At 42.3% G+C, this 23963-nt stretch overlaps 1 protein-coding gene across 1 annotated transcript in view; it reads right to left on the bottom strand.

The window, feature by feature from the left end:
* Positions 1–19024: 19024 nt before the first annotated feature.
* Positions 19025–23963, bottom strand: part of LOC146173365 (uncharacterized) — a 38772-nt gene continuing 33833 nt past the window's right edge. Inside the window, exon 7 of the mRNA XM_084585182.1 lies at positions 19025–23490. Within this exon, the coding sequence (XP_084441308.1) occupies positions 23150–23490 (341 nt within the window). The 3' untranslated portion in view covers positions 19025–23149. The remainder of the gene's footprint in view (positions 23491–23963) is intronic.

The following is a 23963-nucleotide window of genomic DNA, read 5'->3' as shown; positions in this document are numbered from 1 at the left end:
TGCATCCTCGCTCATTTCACCAACCAAGTATCTTCCAGTGAGATGAGCGACGGTGATTGCGCAAACCAAGCAAACAAACTCGCGATGATCTCTGATAGGCATTTAAGTAAACAGCAAAGGCGCACAGAAAAAAAATCCACATTACAGATCTCTGGATACTGTATCTGGATAGGGATGACGCTGCGGATTGCCGAGGGAGAGAGGGTACTGTACCTGGATAGGGATGACGCTGCGGATTGCAGAGGGAGAGAGGGGGGGGCATGCACGACTCATAGAGCAATTTGTAACTGCGCTCGGCAGCGCAGCCGATGGGCCCCGCCACGCCTCGGCTGTCAAAATACACTTCTAGGCGTCTCTAACAGAAGCCGCCAGGGACCGAACAGAGGTCCAAGCACAGCACATTAGGTTAAAACGTGAAAAGCGCGAACAGAACGGCGAGCGCTGACGGATGGACACGAAGCGAACGGATGGAGCGAACAAAATATGGCGGCCAGCACAAGATCAGGGTGCCGCTCACGGTTGCCAGACATACTTTTGTAAACCCTCTATTGCACCAGAACTTCTGTACGACAACAACGGGGGTAGTGCCCTTCTTTTCGAGGCGCGCGCCAAGGCTCTGCGCACACTCGTGTACCGCCGGCGCTTCGATGATTCCGCCGAGGCACAAGTCGCCACCTGCAGAGCCTGCGGGAGACATGAGGAGCTCCTAGAAAACCTGGTGCTCCACTGCGACGGGTTGTCTCCTCGACACGCAGATGGCGCCACCCTTTTGCACGCATTGGGCTTCAAGGCGGGCGACACAAGCGACGAAACAAACGCTGTCGCAAGTCGAAGTGTTTCCACTACGAAGGCTAGGCTTCAAAAGTGGTGGCAAATAACTCAGCGATGACCGCCAAACGACTGAACATCGCACTCAGTGACTGCCACAGTGTGTGTGTGTGTGCCAGTGCGTGAATTTGTGTCAGTGTGTGTTTTGTGCGACAATGTGTATGCGTGTTGTGAGTGTTTTGTTTTTTTTTATTGATTTTTTTTTTTACTTTTTTTATTTTTTTACAATTTTTTGGTCTGATCCGGGGGACCCCGTTGATCTCACGATACGAAGGGAATGACCTCAGACTCATCATCATCATCATGTGCATTTAAACCGTTTTGAGCGGGCGCTCGAGGCCGCGCTTCCGCAAAGTTTATTCTTCATAGTGCACTCGATTTTTCTGGGCCAAGGTTCAAAGGTAACTGGAGAAAAAGAACGGTGCCACAGAAGCCCAAGATTCGGTTTGGTTTGTGGGTTTGCCGTCCCAAAACATATCAGACTGAGAGATGCCATAGTAGAGGACTCCGGAAAGTTCGACCCCCTAGGGTTCTTCAACGTGCATTGACATCGCGAAGCACACGAGTGCCTTGAAAGCATCAACCGAGGCCTGGATTCGATCCCGCATCCTTGGGAACAGTATTCGTTCGCCGTAACCAGTGCGCCACCCGAGCAGGAGAAGCCCAAGATTCATTAAAGACTTTAATCAACTATTGATTAAAATGCGAGCCTGAGCCACGGCTCACCAAAATGAGAAAAATATACATGTAGACTGGACACACATTCAAGTCAAGCACTTTCAGGCTAATAAGATTTATGAGCAAAAAAGAAGCAATAATTCCATGTATATAAGCCAGAATAGAAGCAATAATGAGTCTTTTCACGCTTGTCCAAACAAACCAAAACAAAAAATTTGGGTAAATAACAAGCTTGCAGCATAAAATAGATTAGCACGAAGAGTGGAAACAAACATGGCAAGACAAGCACTGCACTTCAAACTGAAATCTTATAGGAAATAGCAAAGCTAATGTTCTACGGTTCTGTGTTCACCTTGTGAAAATCAACAGCAGTTTTGAAATAATGCCATTTTATTATCATGCATCAATAAAGACGGGCAGCTGACACACTCAACACCAGCTTGCATATGGAACGTAAACCCTTTATGTTTTTGCCATCCATCAATTATCGTTTTTGATAAAACAGTTTTGCAGTCTGTGTAATAAACACGGATGGATGCATACAATTTTACACAGATGTATAAGCTGTCACTATGCCTTCACAAAATGAAGCAGAGCTAAGGTAATATTAATGCATGAGCTTACTCCACAAGCTTACTCCACAAAGGTTACTCCACTCCACAAACATGCTTACACTCAAAATGCATTAAGTTTACAACACACTGCCCTATGCCATGTTAAAGGGCAACTCCGGTGGTTTTTTTCATCATTTTGAGTTTTTAGTTGAATTACATTCCTCGGGATGTCCTAACTCCAACACAAAAAAAAAAAAAAAAAAAAAAATTCGAAATTCCAATTAGAAGTATTTTTAAAAAGTAAAAACAGCAAATCGAAACCGAAACTACTCTCACGGCCAGAAATGACGTCCCAGTTGACGAAATGGTGACATCACACTCAGTATTAGAAAAACACTCGTCTGTGCGTTGGATGGTGAAAATAAAGTATGGAGATCATGACGCACTGCATAAAATGTCTGAGGTAGTTCAATATAAGCCTCACAATTTCATAATCACGCAGGATGTGGACAGTAATGCCGATATTCCGTTTGTGGTGTCAGAAACTGTGTTGCCTGCACAAATAATCTCAACTTAAGCTGTGTTGCGTGTGAACGGATTATAGCACAGCGCCCAAATTTTGTAGAATGCGTTAGGACGGAGAGGAGCACCTATGGTAAAATTTTTACTGGAATACTCGAATGTCAAAAAAAAAACCTCCGGAGTTGCCCTTTAAACCATATTTAGACAGCTATCTTGTTTTTTAAAGAAAAATTAGCCTTGACCGCCTAGTAAAGAGCAGAGACATTAGTCTGCCAACCAAGATCCGTATAACTCGTGCTATGGTCTTTCCAGTTGTAATGTATGGATGCGAGAGTTGGACTGTGAAAAAGGCTGACCGCCGAAGAATTGACGCTTTTGAATTGTGGTGCTGGCGAAGACTCTTGAGAGTTCCTTGGACTGCCAGAAGATCAAATCAGTCGATATTGTCGACCATAAACCCTGACTGCTCATTGGAGAGTCAAATTCTAAAGTTAAAGCTCAGCTACTTTGGTCATCTGATGAGAAGAGAGGAGTCGCTGGAGAAAGATTTGATGTTGGGAAAGGTTGAGGGTCGCCGGAGAAGGGGTAGGCAGTGAACGCGATGGTTAGATGGCATCCTCGAGGCACTGCAGATGAAGTTATGTGATGTTAAGAAGATAGTGAGAGACCGGAAAGCGTGGCGTGACATGGTCCATAGGGTCACGAAGAGTCGGACACGACTGAACGACTGAACTGAACTGATACAGCTATCTTGTTTTTTAAAGAAAAATTAAATTTATGCGATTTAGAGCTGTAATTTGATGTTTGTGTAACAGCTGAAATTGTATCCATTCCAGAAAAAATTATATTTGGAAGGCAGTGGCTGCACAAAAAATTCTTTACATCATTTGAGCATTTCAGTTTGCTTGCAAACATGTTTGGTTGCTGCATTTCTTCTTTAACACATAAAAAGCCTGCTTTAGGAGAGGTGCACCATGCAATTTAAGTTATTCTGTCGAGAGAGGCCAACTTCAGTTTGTCCTCAATAGCCCTTAAAGAAGCAATGGATATGTATTGCAAATGGAAACAGATGCTGTTCATGACTTTACACCCAACAGTGCGTTTGAGAGCTTAGCACATATGTGCTTTATTTAAAGGCATACATGGCACATACAAAGAAACTCAACGCCAGTATGATTTCAGGGCACATAATCAGGGCGAAGAATGTTTGTCAAAGCTGACATTACGAATGTAAGCACATTAATAGAACTAGGAACACTTGTTTTAGCTGACATAATCAAAATGCACAAGAAAATTATGAAAATGCAGTGCCAGAAGAGTGTTCTTTCTCTTCATGCTGTTTTAAGCTGTACTTACTAGCAAATGCCCTTGCACAGAAGCAACAACGAAATGGTTTCTCACCCTTGTGAGATCGTACATGCACTGTGAGGTGGCCACTTTGTTTGAAGGCCATGGGGCACAGCTCACACTGGTATGGCCTCACACCCGTGTGTGTTTTTACATGTACATCCAAGTTGTCCTTGATTGCAAATGTCTTGCCGCAGTGGTCACACTGGTAAGGACGCTCTCCAGTGTGGATGAGATGGTGTCGAACCAGGTGCCATGACCTTGCAAAGCTGCTGTTGCAGAACTCGCACTGATAAGGACGCTCACCGGTATGGACGCGAAGGTGTCGAATAAGGTACGATGACCTTGTAAAGCTGCTGTTGCAGGACTTGCACTGATACGGACGCTCACCAGTGTGGACGCGAAGGTGCAGCTTGAGGTTGTACATCACTGAAAAGGTTTTGCTGCAGTAACTGCACTGGTGTCGCTGGTGGCCTGAGTCATCACCTTGGAAATTTTCCCCGTCACCCTGATGCCTTGCTATGCAGTGGGAGGTAGTGCTACCCTCCACAAGTGAGCTCTCACCAGAAGGTGTCCCATGGTCGTAATGTGCAGTGACAAAACCTGCATCATGGAAAACAGACCATTTCCAGTCAACTACTGCAGATCGTGTCACAGTTCCCTTGGTAACAGGGCCACAACCATCACACAAAAATGTACAGCACCTGAGTCAATCGGTTAACCATGCCAATACCTCCACTTTTGGCAAAATTCTGAACACGAAGTTTTCTTGCAGGGTTGCTAATCTTTGGTTATAAAGAAAAATGGTTAGCCTGAGTAAAGCATACTTAAATTAAAACAAACTGTGCACCTTGACCTGCACATTTATGGTAACCACGCCTTTATAACAATGGGGCCCTTGATTCACAACTAAGCTTAAGTCACACGAAGACAAAAACAAAGCAGTGATATATTATACCCTTTAAAGCACATTAGAATGCTCCCACACTCCTATCAAGCTTTAATGTTCAATATCGTGAACATAGGAAGTAAATCTTTGGGAAGGAACTGTCTAAGCCAACAGCAGCATTGCATGCACGTAAGCAAAGCATCAGTTCTCTAGCTAGTAATGTATTGTCTGTAATTATGGAATTATCCAAGGTGCTAAGCAGTCATTTTATTACGAAATCTGTACTTCCTCCAATGTAATATGTTGAGGATTTTGTTTGCAGTTGCTAGAAGAAATAGTAAACCATACTACTAATGCAAACTGCTGCATGGAAAGGTGTAGAAAGCTACATTTTACCAAGGAACTCGTGACAAAGTCAGAGGTTTTCAGGCATAGCTGGCTCGAAATTGAGCCATATTGGAGGCAGAAAATCCAGTGATATCAAATATAGATATAAAAAGATGTACTCAGTCAAAACACCAAATGTGTAAGCAGCACAATACAAAATCTGACATGTCAATAAAAAAATCAGTGAGAGGTCATACAGCACTGAAAGAAGACTACATGAGACACAAAAGATGCTACTTAAAGGAAGCCAGCTGCTCAAATCAGAGGTAATGAAGCACATGAAGCAAGGTCACAGGTTGTACAGAAAATGCATTTGGCATTACAGGAACTGTCAATGCACCAGCTCACTTTTTTTCACCAAAAATCTTCACAAAAAAATTCTGAAGGTTCTACAGCACAAAAAGTGAAATATGAAATACATCAGAACAGACATCATTATTTCACTCAATCAAAGCAAATCAAGTGGATCTAGGAACACTGGCAGATGTTTTGAATGGTTCTTCCATTACCAGCTTGTGCAAATTGCCTTGACGACGCTTCACGTGCCTGCGAGGTAAAAAAACAACAAAATACCCTAAGTGAATAACTTAATAACGAAATAAAAAACTTTCAAGAATTGTAATTTACAAGCCATGGATGTCCATGAAAGACAGAAAAGTTAGAAGTATTAGAAAGGGGCATTACAGTTCAAGATGAGGAAGGTAATGGTTCATTGCTTGGTTTAAGGAGTTTGACATCTACATGTGACCCAGACTATGACAGATGCTGTAAAAAAGTCTCCAAAAATTTCAACTTTGTGAGTTTGTTAAGTGCACTAACAGCAGGGCTACTTTACTTTTTATCTCCACCAAAAGTGAAAACCGCAGTCGTTACTTTTCTTACATGTTTGGGTTCAGCAGTTGAGGTCTCTAAACGCTTGTCGGAGTAAAGCAGATAAACAAACCTCATAATACATTTAGTTGCCAAGATGCAAACCTGGCCTGCTAACCTGTAATAGCGGCATATGCACCAGTGGCTCTGGTAGCGTTGAAGCATATAAAAGCTTTGTACCGCCAATATCTTCATAAATTCTAAAGCCTTTGGGGTTGGTTCTAACTCCTCGTTGTTGGAGACTGAGGAATCCTTGACCACCACTTGTCTATTGTTCCCGATGCTTGGTGGGACCAACCACTCATTGTTTCAGATGGGAGCTCGCTTAGCATACATCACGCGTCTGCTGGCTACCGCGCCCATGAAAACTGTTCGAGCTCACACCCTCATATATCCTTCGTCGAGGCACTGGCACCTCCGACAGGATTTGGCAGGCTTGCCGTTAAACAAGAATAATAATTTCTCACAAGTGCGGTGCTGACTCGTCATTCGAATGCTCGGCTGGATATCGGAGGAATAGTGGTTCGATTCCTGTTGGATACAAGATTTTTTTTCTTTAATGCTAAAGTGGAGGTCATTTCCTGATCACACCTTCTGTGCACGGTGTGCTTCCGCCTTAAAAATTGGAGCATGCATGCGACACATTTTCTTTGCCACTGTCATGGAACACAGTGTATTGCTCTCTAATACTGAACTTGCCTTGTAAGTGCAAGGCAACGCCATGCAATGCTGCTTCACACCTTTCGTAAGGATTTTGCTCAACACATGGATAAGCTTAGTGACTGTGAACATTTGTAAGGCTTCCTTTTCAGGTATCGCAGTGACTACAATGATAAGGCTTGCTATGAAGGGCTATCCGGATGTTTAGATGTGGTCATTTTGTTGCAATAGCAATACTGCGCCAGCCTTTAGACCGTTGCATCATCCCGGGAAGGGCCACATTTGACCTTGAACAGCCGAGAAGAAGAAGAATGCTCGGTCACCCGCACCTGATGCTTTCGCTCCACAATCGGTTCAGCAGCATTGAACCCTTCTCATTTATATGTTGCCTGGTAGCTTACGCTCTCGAATCATACTCTTAAAGGATGAGCTTAAGTGTCCCCAATAATGTAGCACCTTACACTGATAGGGTGTGATAGGAGAATAATGCAGCAGGCAAAAGAGGCTTCTGCCATTGCTATCGCAATTCATCTAGGGTTAACCAGAGCCACCACATGATGACGTCACACCTAGTCATGTCTAATGACCGGAAGTGATAATGACGTCACATCCGGTCATGGCATCATTTACCGGTGCTGACGTCACCAAGAGATTCACGCATATACGAAGCTGACTCCGCCAGGCATTTGATCCAGGCATCCGTGCAGCGCCTTTCATTTCGAACTTCCTCGAACGACACACCACAGAACATATATAGAAATAAACGCAGTACAACAGGCATCAGCAGCGTTCAAAATTGGTTGACAGCAAAGAAAAAGCACAGTATCTATCACAATTCTAATCAATTACAAACGGTCTCGCATTCAACGAATAAGCAGAGCGGCGGGGACTGCTTCCACCTTGAAGTCAAAGTGCCCCCTAAAATTTTCATGCATCTTTGAAGACGAATCAGGACCGCGTTCCTTGATAGTGTATCGGTCATTGTTTTTAATGCATTTTTGCCCATAATTACTTTCAGTGGCTAGCCACAAACAGCAGTAATCGCATGTCGCTAGAATTCTAAAGTCAAGTAAGACTGATTGAATTGTTGCAGTTCAGTTGCTATATTGCTTTTTTACAGCAAGATACAGATTGTTTTAGAAAGCTCGCATTTTTCGATGTAAAAGGTTGATGATGTTAATAACAAAGGTATGTTATACTGAGAACAATTTACTGCATCAATAAAAAAAAACAAAACACAATTTCATTCGCAGCAATATTTAAGGAGCTAGAATTACAACAGGCCCAATTTTTGTTTGCCACAGCCCCCTTTCCTTTGCTCGATAACTGGAGATTCACAAATATTGGGGAAAAATGTGCAGTCATGCTACAATAACATAGTTGAGTACCTTGAAGGTGAATAATGTGTTCATCTCACAAAAAGCGAGAATGCTGTATTTTCTAGCTCTTTACCTCTGCCCCCCCCCCCCCCCCTCCCTCGTATTTTTTATAAAGTATGGGGAAGGTGGGGGGGGGGGGGGGTAGAGGCTGGGACGAAACAAGAGAACATGCGCACAGCAAGTGCAGGCTTCCAGCTTATTTTGTGAAAACAGGGGACTATAAGGATAGAAAAAGGCACAAGCAGGAAATTTAGGAATATGCACGAGGCAAGGATGCGTGTGCATAACAATTTCTAAGAGTTCTGATGTGTCCACCTAAGAATTCAATCTTTTTTCTTGATAGTGGCGCTCCCCCTCCTTTCATATGGCAATGTAGAATACTATCTCGGCAACTTCTCTTCCCGTTGTTTTTGCCTTTCTTCCTATATTTGTCTCAATATATCTTTCCTTTTTAAGATAAAGTAAGCAGCTCTTGCAGCACAGATGGAGATTGCTGCCTGTGCCGGTGCGCATGTATGAATCATGCTGTGTACCAGAGCTCACTCTTTAAAATAGCGCCCACCATCCAGTTTCTCCTTTGCAGGACTGATTGAACGATTGGGGAGTCTCATTAACAACGTCCAAGGTGCATTTGGTAACCTAGATTGTTCTGATGGAACATTCTTCCTGCATGAAGTGAAATCTCTTTTTGCATTAGCCAGAAGTATGTATACCGTCTGTGCCAAAATATGACCAGGCTGTGTGTCCTGCTTCTTAGTCAGGCAGTAGGGAATTCTTGCCAGTTGTGAAGCTGTAAAATCTGCACAAAGTAAAAGTGATCTCCTGTCCTCATTTCTTAACATGTTGTGACCTTTTGAGAATCTATCTTGGATTTAGAATGCAAGCGAGAAGCAAAAGCAAGCCTGGTTACTTTTAGCAAAGGCTGTACCTCCCTGAATTTTCTAAAACTATGAACCGGCTAGCCCAATTTCATGATTTAGTCACAGAAAATATTAGTACCAGCTTCATGCAATGTAGCAGAAATGACATCGTTAACAAACCTGATTACTCAACATATATCTGTTGGGTGCCTCATGCACCCTCCCATGACGCTATGATAAGTGGTAAGGTATACATCGGAGTTAACAACTGGCTCTGGACTTCTGATAACACTGCGTAAACACTATGCGTTGATCTCTGGGTGAAGAACTCAAACTGGACAAAGCCTCACGTGAACTGCGCCTCGCAAAGATGCGCAGTTTGGGCGTGCAGACGCCACTGCATTGAGTTGCGACAGAATTACACTCCGCACAATCGGCATGAGCTGTGTCGCTCTACATGTTTAGATAAATCTTGCAAGGACTTACAAGGGTAGCAAAAATGTGCAACAGAGCTGCAGGAAAGGAAAAAAAAAGATGTTCAGCAAAAGAGCGTGTAGTATGTTGACTGCTGGCGTGAGCCGCAGGCTGTCAGTCCGGTCAAATGACAAGTGCACCCCCGCTCGGCGGAACAAGGAAGGATGACACCCACGGCACCGGAGCTTGCAAACTGAAAAGTAATCTAGTAACGTTGGGGAGGGAGGCGGGGCACGCTGCCCCGGCTGCGGAGCTGGTTACGAGGGACAACACTGATGGAGACGTGAAACGCAGGCACGGGCGCCAAAGAGCTGCGCTTCAAAAAGGCCACTTGGTAGCTCTGGGCTGGCTACAGTTTTGGTTTTGCAGGCTTAAAACCACAGAGGTTCAGAGCAGACTCTAGCTCTCAAAGGAAAAGAAATGTGAGAGGAGTGCGGAAATTGAGAGCGTGCGAGAGGGAGAGCGTTTGATTGATAATACCGGCATTGGTGAAACTCCAGCTCTGGCTGCACTGTTGCATGGGGCTGCAATGCAAAGCGTTTCAGGTGTCCTACGCGCGAGCGGAGCGGTGTCAAGAAAAGTTACATCCTTTTTAAGTGCACAAATACTGGAGATCTCTTTCCTACGTCCTCTGCAGGCTGTGGCATGCTGGACTGTCTCATGGCTTGCAGGCCAGACCAAGCTCAGTCTAAGCTCAAGATTTTGCATCAAGCTGAACATGAGGGGCACTTGAGAACGATCATAAGAAATGAAGCAAAAAAGCTAAGACCTCGGCATCGGCTGGGAACTGACTGGTAGCAAAATTCAGCACATTTTATTTATTTTGTATCATTTCATTGCGACAAGGCATCTAGCATCCCCAAAGTGCTCAGTAAAAAATTGCAGGAAATTGGCACTGCAACATACTTGGTCAGTTCTTATCCTAATCAGTTTGCCAATGGACCAAAAAAACAGCACTCTCACTCTGCATGCACCCTACCAAATGGGAGGTGAAGGAAAATGGTTTGTTTACGTTTACTGCCTAGCTGACACCATACAAGCAATGTTCCAAGCAGATCAGATCAAGTCAATCTTCAAAATAAAGAAATGGCATCATTCCCTGCTTCCAAAAGTAAAATACTGACAAGCTGAGCACTGCAACAAAACAACAGACAGAATACAAACACACCATACTGATGATTTCTGCCCACATCAAAAGGGAGACACATTCCAAAAAATATGGCTGGCTGTCCCAATTCCAGTGGACTTTCAACAAATTCTCATTGCAAACCCTCTCCCCTTCTTTGTGTTCAGAACTGCAAGTGACCTTGGGCTTATGCAGAAAGAGATTCCTGGCTATGTGCCTGCTTTGGACAGCAAAGGTTAGTGCAACCACTGCAGTCGATTTTCCACAGCTGAAATAACAGCCCACACTGTGAGAAATGAAAGAAATGCTTATCTTGCATACCACAACTTAATCGCACAAAATGTTTTGTTATTGCAGCAGAACACCTTCAAGTGAAGGAAGCAATTTCCAGGCTTCAGCAACACTGAAATGCACACAGAGTGTCACAAAGGCATTTATGACGACAATGTAAAATAGTGTCTGTTAAAAGAAAGGACTTCGGAAGCAACATAGAGTCAGTGTCGAAAGTAGTGAAACTGATTTATGATCGACATACGATTTCAACAAAACTGACGCCATGTTGTTTTCCATCAAAGAATGGCCTTTCAAAAAAAAAAATGTTTGCTGCACGGCACTATCAGAGCACTCGCACATTGAAACATTTCCTATTAGCTGCAATAATTTATTTTTTGAATGCTCTTGCATGGGCACTTCTGCCTGTCAGATACAGAAGAGGATCATCATGTGAGCCTTCTAGTGTCATCAATAGGGGGAATGCTTGAGAACAAGAAGGCCTCATATTGTACACATGAAGGACCTCAACAGTTCCTGCTAGCCACTGAGGGCAACTTTATGGAACAGTGACAAGCGCCAACTAAGAGAACGATTGGTATAATACGAAGTGAAATTTGTTGACAACTTGCTGAGCACGCGACTAATAGGAACATTTCATGTTCTGTGCATAACTCGTTCAGAAAAGAATGGTCTTGTTAGATATGTATAAAGTAATGTGCTGCTTTATTTGAATGGAAAGAAGAGGAGTGATAGGACTTATTACAAATTTAATTTCATAATTCGGTCTAGACTTCAGTGTTCCCTAATAGATCTATAGAAAGCCATTTATTAAAAAAAAAAAACGTGTGCATTCCAAAATGGGAAATATTTAAGCAGGTTCATTGGTACTGAACATAGGGCATCAGCAATTGAGAATGATGCCCCTCTATCCCTTCAACTTGGCACAAGCCGGCGTCTGGAAACGAAAAGCCACAATGCCCCACCACGCCCTGTCTCACTCATGTCACTTGGGAGTGGATGCACCCAACAACCCCCAATGACATCATAAAGAAGGAAGTGCTTGGGGAGGCGTGTTAATCAGTTAAGAGCATTTGCCAGGAGTTATTTTTAAAAAGAACTTTATATTATAGGCTCCACTTAATTTGACTCTACCAAAGAAGAGCACTGAAATGGATTTCTTTAAATACAACATTACTGACATTACCACTTCAGGAGCCCTTTAAATCGGACAGGGGCAGTTGGTAAGGAAAAGGTAACTGGAGAAAAAAAACAGTGCCACAGAACCCCAAGATTCGGTTTGGTTTGTGGGTTTACCATCCCAAACCAACTCACACTATGACAGATGCCATAGTGGAGGACTCCACATTTTTCGAGCACATAGGGTTCTTTAACGTGCATTGACATCGCGAAGCACACGAGTTCCTTGAAAGCGGCAATCGAGGCCGGGATTCAATCCCGCATAATTGAGAACAGTAGTCGCGTGCCGCAACCACTGCGCCACCCCAGCAGGAGAAGCCCAAGATTCATTAAAAATTTTAATCAACTGTTGGTTAAAATGGGAGCCTGAGCCATGGCTCGCCGAAATGAGAAAAACATACATGCAGACTGGAAACACGCATTCAATTCAAGTAGTTCCAGGCTAATAAGATTTATGAGCAAAAAAGAAGCAATAAATGCATGTAGATAAGCCAGAACACAAGCAATAATGAATCTTTTCCCGCCTGTCCAAACAATCAAAAAGAAAAAAGCTGGGTAAATAACAAGCTTGTAGCATAAAATAGATTAGCATCAAGAGTGCAAACAAACATGTCAAGACAAGCACTGCACTTCAAAATGAAATATTATTTCAAACTGCAGTTTTTAAATAATGCCATTTTATTATCATGCCTCAATTAAGACGGTCAGCTGGTGCACTCACTACCAGCTAGCATGGAACGTAAATCCTTGAAGTTTTTGCTATCCATCAATTATCGTTTTTGACAAAACAGTTTTGCAGTCTTTGCAATGAACACAGATGGATGCATACAAATTTACACACATGTATAAGCTGTCACTATGCCTTTAGAAAATGAAGCAGAGCTAAGGTAATTATAATGCATCAGCTTTCACATCAGAAATAGATATAGCTACTATTTTCTTTTTCTAATGTTCCATAATGGTCTTGATCACGAAACAAATGTTTTCCATTAATGATGACAGAACAAAGGTGATTAGCAGATGACAGGAAAATAGGGCAGGATGGAGACAGCATTTCCCTGCTTTCAAAGTTTGCTGTTCCACACCAAACATGCTTCCCTCAAAATGCATTAAGTTTTCAACACACTGCCCCATGTCATGTTAAAGGGCAACTGCGGTGGTTTTTTCATCATTTTATGTTTTTAGTTGAATTACATTCCTCGGGATGTCCTGACTCCAACCCAAAAAAAAGTTTTTCGAAATTCCAATTAGAAGTATCTTTAAAAAAGAAAAACAGCAAATCGAAACAGAAACTGCTTTCACGGCCAGAAACGACGTCCCAGTTGACGAAATGATGACGTCACACTCAATATTAGAAAAATACTCGTACGTGCGTTGGATGGTGAAAATAAAGTATGGAAATCATGACGCACTGCATAAAATGTCTGAGGTAGTTCAATATAAGTCTCACAATTTCATAATCACGCGGGAAGTGGACAGTAATGCCGATATACTGTTCGTGACATCAGAAACTTAGTGTTGCCAGCAGAAATACTCTCAACTTAAGCCATGAAAACGGCATATTTTAAAGCCGTGTTGCGCGTGGAAGGATTATCGTACGGCGCCCAAATTTTGTAGAATGCGTGAGGACAAAGAGGAGAACCTATGGTAAAACTTTTACTAGAGTACTCGAATGTCAAAAAAACCTCCGGAGTTGCTCTTTAAGCCATATTTGGACAGCTATTTTTTTCTAAAGAAAAACCAAAATTATGCACTTTAGAGCTTTAATTGATGTTTGTGTAACAGCTAAAATTGTATCCATTGCAGAAAAAATTGTATTTGGAAGGCAATGACTGCACAAAAAAAGTCTTTAATGTCATTTAAGTATTTCAGTTTGCTTGCAAACATGTTTGGTTGCTGCATTTCTTCTTTACTTCATAAAAAGCCTGCTTTATGAGAGGTGCTTCCATGCAATTTATGTTAGTCTGTCGAGAGAGGCCAACTTCAGTATGTCCTCAATAGCCCTTAAAGAAGCAATGAATGTGAACTACAAATGGAAACAGATGCTGTGCATGACTTTTGCCCCCTACAGTGTGTTTGAGAGCTTAGCACACATGTGCTTCATTTAAAGGAATACATGCCACATACAGAGAAACTATATGCCACTATGACTTCAGGGCACATAATCAGGGCCAAGAATGTGAAAATTGGGGCTTGTTGTTTCATACTTCCAAGCTGTAGCGCACACAAGACGAGGGACTGAGAACGAGATTACACACACAGCGCGATGTTCTATTTTAGTGCTGTGTGTGTCCTCTCGTTCTCAGTCCCTTGTCTTGTGTGCACTACAGCTTGGAAGAATGTTTGTCAAAGCTGACATTATGAATGTAAGCACATTCATAGAACTAGGAACACTTGTTTTAGCTGACATAATCAAAATGCACAAGAAAATTATGAAACTGCAGTGCCAGAAGAATGTTCTTTCTCTTCGCACTGTTTTAAGCTGCACCTCCCAGCAAATGCCCTTCCACAGAAGCGACACAGAAACGGCCTCTTCCCATTGTGAGATCGCACATGACCTTTGAGAAGGCCAAGCTGTTTAAAGGCCATGAGACACAGCTGACAATGGTACGACCTCACGCCTGCGTGCATGTTGACATGTACATCCAAGTTGTCCTTCAATGCCAATGTCTTCCCGCAGTGGTCACAATGGTAAAGACGCTCTCCAGTGTGGACCCAAGTTGGCAGTTCCTGCCAAACGTAACCTCTGACAACCCTACGACCAGTTAGTGCTTAGCCATTGCAGCTACCGCCTGCCACTGACCCTACTGACACCTACAGACACTGATGCTGAAGGCTTAAGATTGTTGGCATAGTGAAGCTTTCACTTCAAAACTGCTCTAACATCATTCAGTTTGTTTGCAGTCAGTAGCTGCATTTTTCTTCACCACTGTAGGCAATAATAAAGCTCCTTTCAGTGAGAAGCCTAAAGGATTTGAATGCCTTAATGTATCGACAGAAATCAACAAGAATTTGGTCTCACTGTACCCTTAAAGCAGCAGTAAAGCTGAACATAAGTTGTCAATATAGAGTTTTATGATTTTAACCCCAAATACACAATTGAGATCTTAGTACAAACATGCTATATTAGCACTACAAACTACCTACAAAACAACTGTATTCCAGTTTGCTTCAAGCATGCAAATGTCTATTTCCTAGTGGAAGTGACCAATGTATCAAATCCAGTGCAAATATGACCACATAGTACATAGAAAAATCAGAACACTTGTCACAGGTAACATTATCAATATGCACAAGACTATTATGGAATGGCAGTTCCAAATCAGTGTTTTTTCTCTTTGTGGCGAATTAAACTGCGCTTCTCAGCAAATGCCCTTGCACAGAAGCAACACTGAAATTGTTTCTCGCCCTTGTGAGATCGTACATGCGCTGTGAGGTGGCCACTTTGTTTGAAGGCCATGGGGCACAGCTCACACTGGTATGGCCTCACACCCGTGTGTGTGTTTACATGTACATCCAAGGTGTCCTTCATTGCAAATGTCTTGCCGCAGTGGTCACACTGGTAAGGACGTTCTCCAGTGTGGATGAGATGGTGTCGAACCAGGTGCGATGACCTTGCAAAGCTGCTGTTGCAGAACTCGCACTGATAAGGACGCTCACCGGTATGGACGCGACGGTGTCCAATAAGGTGCGATGACCTTGTAAAGCTGCTGTTGCAGGACTTGCACTGGTACGGACGCTCACCAGTGTGGACGCGAAGGTGCAGATTGAGTTTGTTCTTCACTGAAAAGGTTTTGCTGCAGTAACTGCACTGGTGTTGCTGGTGGCCTGAGTCATCACCTTGGAAATTTTCCCTGTCACTATGAGGCCTTGTTATCCACTGGGAGGCAGTGCTACCCTCCACAAGTGAGCTCTCCTCAGAAGGTGGCCCATGGTCGTAATGTGCAGTGACAAAACCTGCATCATGAAAAAATGACCATTTCCAATCAACTACTGCATATCATGTCACAGTTCCCTTGGTAACAGGGCCACAACCATTGCACAAAAATGTACAGCACCAGAGTCAATCAGTTAAGCATGCCAATAACTCCACTATTGGCAAAATTCTGAACACGAAGTTTTCCTGCAGGGGTGCTAATATTTGGTTATAAAAAAAATGGTTAGTCTGAGTGAAGCATACTTAAAATTAACAAAAATTGTGCACCTTGACTCGCACATTCATGGTAACCATGCCTTTATAACAATGAAGCCCTTGATTCACAACTAAGTTTAGTCACACAAAGACAAAAAAAGCAAACAAAGAAGCAGCAATATGTTATATCCATTAAAGCACATTAGAATGCTCCCACACTCCTATCACGCTTTATTGTGGAACTGTCTAAGCCAACAGCAGCATTGCACGCACATAATCAAAGAACCCTTTCTCTGGCTAGTAATGCATTGCCTGTAATTATGAAATCTGCATTTGCTCCCATGTATTATGTTGAGGATTTTGTTTGCAGTTGCTTGAAGAAATACTAAACCATATCACTTATGCAATCTGCTGCATGGAAAGATGTAGAAGCTACGTTTTACCAAAGAACTCGTGACAATGTCAGAGGGTTACAGACATAGTTGGCTCTAAATTGACACAGCCATATTGGAGGCAGACAATCCAGTGATATCAAATATAGATATATAAAGATGTACTCAGTCGAACCACCAAATGTGTAAGCAGCACAATATAAAATCCGACATGTCAATAAAACATCAGTAAGAGGTCATAGAGCACTGAAAGAAGACTACATGAGACACAAAAGATACTACTTAAAGGAAGCCAGCTCTTCAAATCAGTGGTATTGAAGTGCATGAAGCAAGGTCACAGATTTTACAGAAATTATGTTTGGCATTACAGGAACTGCCAATGCACTAGCTTATACCTCTGTCACACGGTCACTTTTGATTCTCATTGAACTTGACCTGCATTGAGGTTTTTAAGAAGGATTGAAGCGTCCCATACTAGACGGACGTTTTCAATGGGCATTGAGAAATTTTTCTCATGTGCGCTACGAGGGTGTCGACGACAGCTTTCGAGTGTGCTTGAAATCTCAAGATCGATTGAGGAAGGAGCTTGAAGTCAAGCAGGATCGAGCTCGATTGCACTTGAAAGTTGCCGTGTGACAACCTCGATCTGCATTGAGTTGAATGCAGATCTAGTTCAATGAGGATCGAAATTGTCCATGTGACAGGGGTATTAGTGTTTTTCGCCAAGAACTTGCACTAAATGTCCTGAAGTTTCTACAGCATGAAGCTTTCAGTGTGCAGACAGAAAGTCAAATATTAAATACATCAGAACAGACATCATCATTTCACTCGATACAAAATTTTGAAAACAAAGTAAATCAATTGGATCCTGGAATACTGGGAGATGTTTCGAACGGCTCTAGCATTACCAGCTTGTGCAATTTGCCTTGACGATCCTTCACGTGCCTGCGAGGTAAAGAAAACAACAAAATATCCTAAGTGAATAACTCTCAATACCAAACTAAAAAACTTTTAAGAAATGTAATTTACGAGTCATGGGTGTCCTTGAAAAACAGCATAGTTAGAAGGATTAGAAAGGGGCATTACAGTTCAAGATGAGGAAGGTAATGGTTCATTGCTTGCTTTAAGGAGTTTGACATCTACAGGCGACCCAGACTATGACAGATGCTGTAAAAAAACCTCCAGAAATTTCAACTCCGTGAGTTTTTCAAGTGCATCGACACCAGGGCTACCTTACTTTTTATGTCTATCCAAAGTGGAAACCACAGCAGTTACTGATCTTACATCTCTGGGTTCAGCAGTTGAAGTCTCTAACGACTTGTCGGAGTAAAGCAGATAAACAAACCTCATAATACATTTAATTGCCAAGAGGCAAAGCTGGCCTGCTAACCTGTAATAGCGGGGTATAAGAACCAGTGGCTCTGGTAGCTTTGAAGCATATAAAAGCTTTGTACCGCCGATATGTTCATAAATTCTAAAGCCTTTGGTGCTGGCTCTAAATCCTTGTTGTCGGAGATTGAGGAATCCTTGACTACCACTTGTCTATTGTTCCCGATGCTTGCTGGGACCAACCACTCATTGTTTCTGATGGGAGCACGCTTAGCATACATCACGCGTCTGCTAGTTATCGCGTCCATGAAAACTGTTCGAGCTCACACCCTCATATATCCTTCGTCGAGGCACTGGAACCTCCTACAGGAGACGGCAGGCTTGTCGTTAAACAAGAATAATCATTTCTCACAAGTGCGGTGCTGACTAGTGGTTAGAATTCTCGGCTGGTTATCGGAGGAATAGTGGTTCGATCCTTGTTGGATACAAGATTTTTGTTCTTGAATGCTAAAGTGGAGGTCATTTCCTGATCACACCTTCTGTGTACGGTGTGCTTTCGCCTTAAAAATTGGAGCATGCATGCGGCACATTTTCTTTGCCACTCTGTCATGAAACACAGTGTATTGCGTTCTAATAATGAACGTGTCTTGTAAGTGCAAGGCAACATCATGCAATGCTGCTTCACACAGAGAGAGAGCGTTTGATTGATAACAGCGGCATCAGTGAAACTCCAGTTCTGGCTGCACTGTTGCATAGCACTGCAATGCAAAGCGTTTCAAGTGTCCGATGAGCGAGCGGAGCGGTGTCAAGAGGAGTTAAATTCTCTTTAAGCACAGAAATACCGGAGATCTCTTTCCTACGTCCTCTGCAGGCTGTGGCATGCTGGACTATGTCTCATGGTTTGCAGGCCAGACCAAGCTCAGTTCAAGCTCAAGATCTTGCATGAAGCTGAACATGCGAGGCACTCTGAGAGTGATCATAAGAAATGAAGCACAAAAACTTAGACCTCGGTATCGGCTGGGGACTGACTGGTAGCAAAATGTGGCGCATTTTATTTACTTTGTATCATATCATTCCAACAAGGCATCTAGCATCCTCAAAATTGGCACTGCAACATGCTTGGCCAGTTCTCATCCTAATCTATTTGCCAATGGACCAAAAAAACAGCACTCTCACCCTGCATGCACCCTGCCAAATGGGAGGTGAAGGAAAATGGTTTGTTTCCATTAACTGCCAAGCTGACGCCTGATCAGATCCAGTCAATCTTGAAATAAAGAACTGGCATCATTCCCTGCTTTCAAAAGTAAAATACTGACAAGCTGAGCACTGCAACAAAAAGACAGACAGAATACAAACACAACATACTGATGATTTCTGCCCACATCATAGGAGAGACACATTCCAAAAAAATATGGCGTGTCTGTCCCACTTCTGATGGACTTGCAACAAATTCTCATTGCAAACCCTCTCCCCTTCTTCGTGTTCAGAGCTGCAAGTGACCTTGGGCTTATGCAGAAAGAGATTCCTGGCTATGTGCCTGCTTTGGACAGCAAAGGTTAGTGCAAACACTGCAGTCGATTTTCCACAGCTGAAATAACAGCCCACACTGTGAGAAATGAAACAAATCCTTATCTTGCATACCACAACCTGTATGCACAAAATGTTTTGTGATTGCAGAGGAACACCTTAAAGTGATGGAAGACCTTTTCAGGCTTCAGCAACACAGAAATGCACATAGAATGTCACCATGGCATTTATGACGACAATGTAAAATAGTGTCTGTTAAAAGAAAGTCCTTCGGAAACAATATCGAGTCAGTGTCGAAAGTAGTAAAACTGATTTATGATGCATATATATGATTTCAACAAAAGTGACGCCATGAGGTTTTCCATGAAAGAATGGCCCTTCAAAAAAAATGTTTGCTGCACGGCACTATCAGAGCAGTGGCACATTGAAACGTGGCAGTATTGGTGAAAAATTTATTTTCTGAATGCTCTTGCATAGGCACTTCTGCCTGCCAGATACAGAAGAGGATCATCATGTGAGCCCTCTAGTGTCATCAATAAGGGGAATGCTTGAGAACAGGAAGGCCTCATATTGTACACATGAAGGACCTCAACACTTCCTACCAGGCATTGAGGGCAACTTTGTGAAACAATGACAAGCGCCAACTATGAGAACGACTGGGAATAAGATGCGGCATTTGTTGACAACTTGATGAGCACGCGACTAATAGGAACATTTCAAGTTCTGTGCATAATTCGTTCAGAAAAGAATGATTTTGTTAGATATGTGTAAAGTAATATGCTGCTTTATTTGAATGGTAAGAAAGAAGAGGAGTGATAAGACTTGTTACAAATTTAATTTCATTATTCGGTCCGGACTTCAGTGCTCCTTAAAAGATCTATGGAAAGCCACTTATTAAAAAAAAAACGTGTGCATTCCAAAATGGGAAATATTTAAGCAGATTCATTGGCACTGAACGTAGGGCATCAGCAATTGAGAATGATGCCCCTCTATCCCTTCAATTTGGCACAAGCTGGCGTCTAGAAACGAAAAGCCACAATGCCCCACCACGCCGTATCTCACTCATGTCACTTGGGAGTGGATGCACCCAACAATCCCCAATGACATCATAAAGAAGGAAGTGCTTGGGGATGTGTGTTAATCAGTTAAGAGCACTTGCCAGGAGTTATTTTTAAAAAGAACTTTAAATTATAGTCTCCACTTAATTTGACTCCACTCAAAAAGAGCACTGAAATGGATTTCTTTATATACAACATTACTGACAGTACCACTTCAGGAGCCCTTTAAATCGGACACGGGCAGTTGGTAAGGTTCAGAGGTAACTGGAGAAAAGAACGGTGCCATAGAACCCCAAGATTCGGTTTGCTTTGTTGGTTTGCTATACCAAACCAACTCACACTATGAGAGATGCCATAGTGGAGGACTCCAGATTTTTCGACCACACGTGGTTCTTTAACATGCATTGACATCGCGAAGCACGCGGGTGCCTTGAAAGCGGCACCCGAGACCGGGATTCGATCCCGCATCCTTGAGAACAGTAGTCGCGTGCCGTAACCACTGCGCCACCCCAGTAGGAGAAGCCCAAGATTCATTAAAAACTTTAATCAACTGTTGATTAAAATGCGAGCCTGAGCCATGGCTCGCCAAAATGAAAAAGACATACATGTAGACTGGAAACACACATTCAAGTCAAGTAGTTACAGGGTAATAAGATTTATGAGCAAAAATGAAGCAATAAATGCATGTATATAAGCCAAAACACAAGCAATAAAGAGTCTTTTTACGCTTGTCCAAACAAACCAAAACAAAAATCTGGGTAAATAACAAGCTTGTAGCATAAAATAGATTACCATGAAGAGTGGAAACAAACATGGCAAGACAAGCACTGCACTTCAAACGGAAATATTATAAGAAATAGCAAAGCTTATGTTCTACGGTTCTATGTTCACCTTGTGAAAATCAACTGCAGTTTTGAAATAATGCCATTTTATTATCATGCATCAATAAAGACTGCCAGCTTATACACTCACTACCAGCTTGCATGAAACATAAGCCCTTGATATTTTTGCTATCCATCTATAATATCGTTTTTGATAAAACAGTTTTGCAGTCTTTGCAATGAACACAGATGGATGCATACAAATTTACACACATGTATAAGCTGCCACTATGCCTTTAGAAAATGAAGCAGAGCTAAGGTTAATTTTAATGCATCAGCTTTCAAATTAGAAATAGATATAGCTACTCTTTTCTTTTTCTAATGTTCCATAACGGTCTCGACCACGAAACAAATGTTTTCCATTGAAGATGACAGAACAAAGGTGATTAGCAGATGACAGGAAAATAGGGCGGGATGGAGACAGCATTTCCCCTCTTTCAAAATTTGCTGCTCCACACCACAAACTTGCTTCCCTCAAAATGCTTATGTTTACAACACACTGCTCCATGTCATGTTAAAGGGCAACTGCGGTGGTTTTTTCATCATTTTGTGTTTTTAGTTGAATTACATTCCTCGGGATGTCCTGACTCCAACACAAAAAAAAAGTTTTTCGAAATTCCAATTAGAAGTGTCTTTAAAAAAGAAAAACAGCAAATCGAAACCGAAACTGCTTTCAATGCTAGAAACGACGTCACAGTTGACGAAATGACGACGTCACACCCAGTATTAGAAAAATACTCGTACGTGCGTTGGATAGTGAAGATAAAGTATGAAAATCGTGATGTACTGCATAAAATGTTTGAGGTAGTTAAATATAAGCCTCACAATTTCATAATCACGCGGGGAGTGGACAGTAATGCTGATATACTGTATGTGACGTCAGAGCTTAGTGTTCCCCGCAGAAACACTCTCAACTTAAGCCATGAAAACGGCATATTTTAAAGCTGTGTTGCGCGTGAAAGGATTATCGTAGAATGCGTGAAGACAAAGAGGAAAACCTATGGTAAAATATTTACTAGAATACTCGAATGTCAATAAACCTCCGGAGTTGCCCTTTAAGCCATATTTGGACAGCTATTTTTTTCTAAAGAAAAACCAAAATTATGCAATTTAGAGCTGTTAATTGATGTTTGTGTAACAGCTAAAATTGTATCCATCGCAGAAAAAATTATATTTGGAAGGCAATGGCTGCACAAAAAAAAGTCTTTAACGTCATTTAAGTATTTCAGTTTGCTTGCAAACATGTTTGGTTGCTGCATTTCTTCTTTACTTCATAAAGAGCCTGCTTGATGAGAGGTGCTTCCATGCAATTTATGTTATTCTGTCGAGAGAGGCCAACTTCAGTTTGTCCTCAATAGCCCTTAAAGAAGCAATGAATATGAATTACAAATGGAAACAGATGCTGTTCATGACTTTACCCCCTACAGTGTGTTTGAGAGCTTAACACACATGTGCTTCATTTAAAGGAATACATGCCACATACAGAGAAACTCTATGCCAGTACGACTTCAGGGCACATAATCAGGGCCAAGAATGTGAAAATTCGGGCTTGTTGGTTCATACTTCCAAGCTGTAGCGCACACAAGACGAGGGAGTGAGAACGAGAGGACACACACAGAGCGATGTCCTATTTTAGCGCCGTGTGTGTCCTCTCGTTCTCAGTCTCTTGTCTTGTGTGCGCTACAGCTTGGAAGAATGTTTGTCAAAGCTGACATTATGAATGTAAGCACATTCATAGAATTAGGAACACTTGTTTTAGCTGACATAATCAAAATGCACAAGAAAATTATGAAACTGCAGTGCCAGAAGAATGTTCTTTCTCTTCACGCTGTTTTAAGCTGCATTTCCCAGCAAATGCCCTTCCACAGAAGCGACACAGAAACGGCCTCTCACCCTTGTGAGATCGCACATGATCTTTGAGGAGGCCAAGCTGTTTAAAGGCCATGAGACGCAGCTGACAATGGTACGACCTCACGCCTGCGTGCATGTTGACATGTACGTACAATTTGTCATTCAATGCCAATGTCTTCCCACAGTGGTCACAATGGTAAGGACGCTCACCAGTGTGGACACGAGTTGGCAGCTCCTGCCAAAAGTAACGTCTGACAACCCTACGACTAGTTAGTGCTTAGCCATTGCAGCTACCGCCTGCCACTGACCCTACTGACACCTACAGACACTGATGCTGAAGGCTCAAGATCGCTGGCATAGTGAAGCTTTCACTTCAAAACTGCTCCGACATCATTCAGTTTGATTGCAGTCAATACTTGCAGTTTTCTTAACCACTGTAGGTAATAATAAAGCTCCTTTCAGAGACAAGCCTATAAGATTTGAACGTCTTAATCTATTGACAGAGATTAACAAGAATTTGGTCTCACTGTACCCTTGAAGCAGCAGTAAAGCTGAACATAAGTTGTCAATATAGAGTTTTATGATTTTAACCCCAAATACACAATTGGGATCTTAGTACACACATGCTATATTAGCACTACAAACTACCTAAAGAACAACTGTATTCCAGTTTGCTTGAGACATACAAATGTCCATTTCCCACATAGAAGTGACCAATGTATCAAATCCAGTGCAAATATGACCACATA

Source organism: Amblyomma maculatum, chromosome 11 (genome assembly GCF_055883805.1).
Source record: "Amblyomma maculatum isolate TAMU_Amacu chromosome 11, ASM5588380v1, whole genome shotgun sequence".
In the NCBI taxonomy this organism is placed as follows: domain Eukaryota; kingdom Metazoa; phylum Arthropoda; class Arachnida; order Ixodida; family Ixodidae; genus Amblyomma; species Amblyomma maculatum.
The sequence above is the reverse complement of the archived record's forward strand: the minus strand, read 5'-3'. Positions and strand labels throughout refer to the sequence as shown.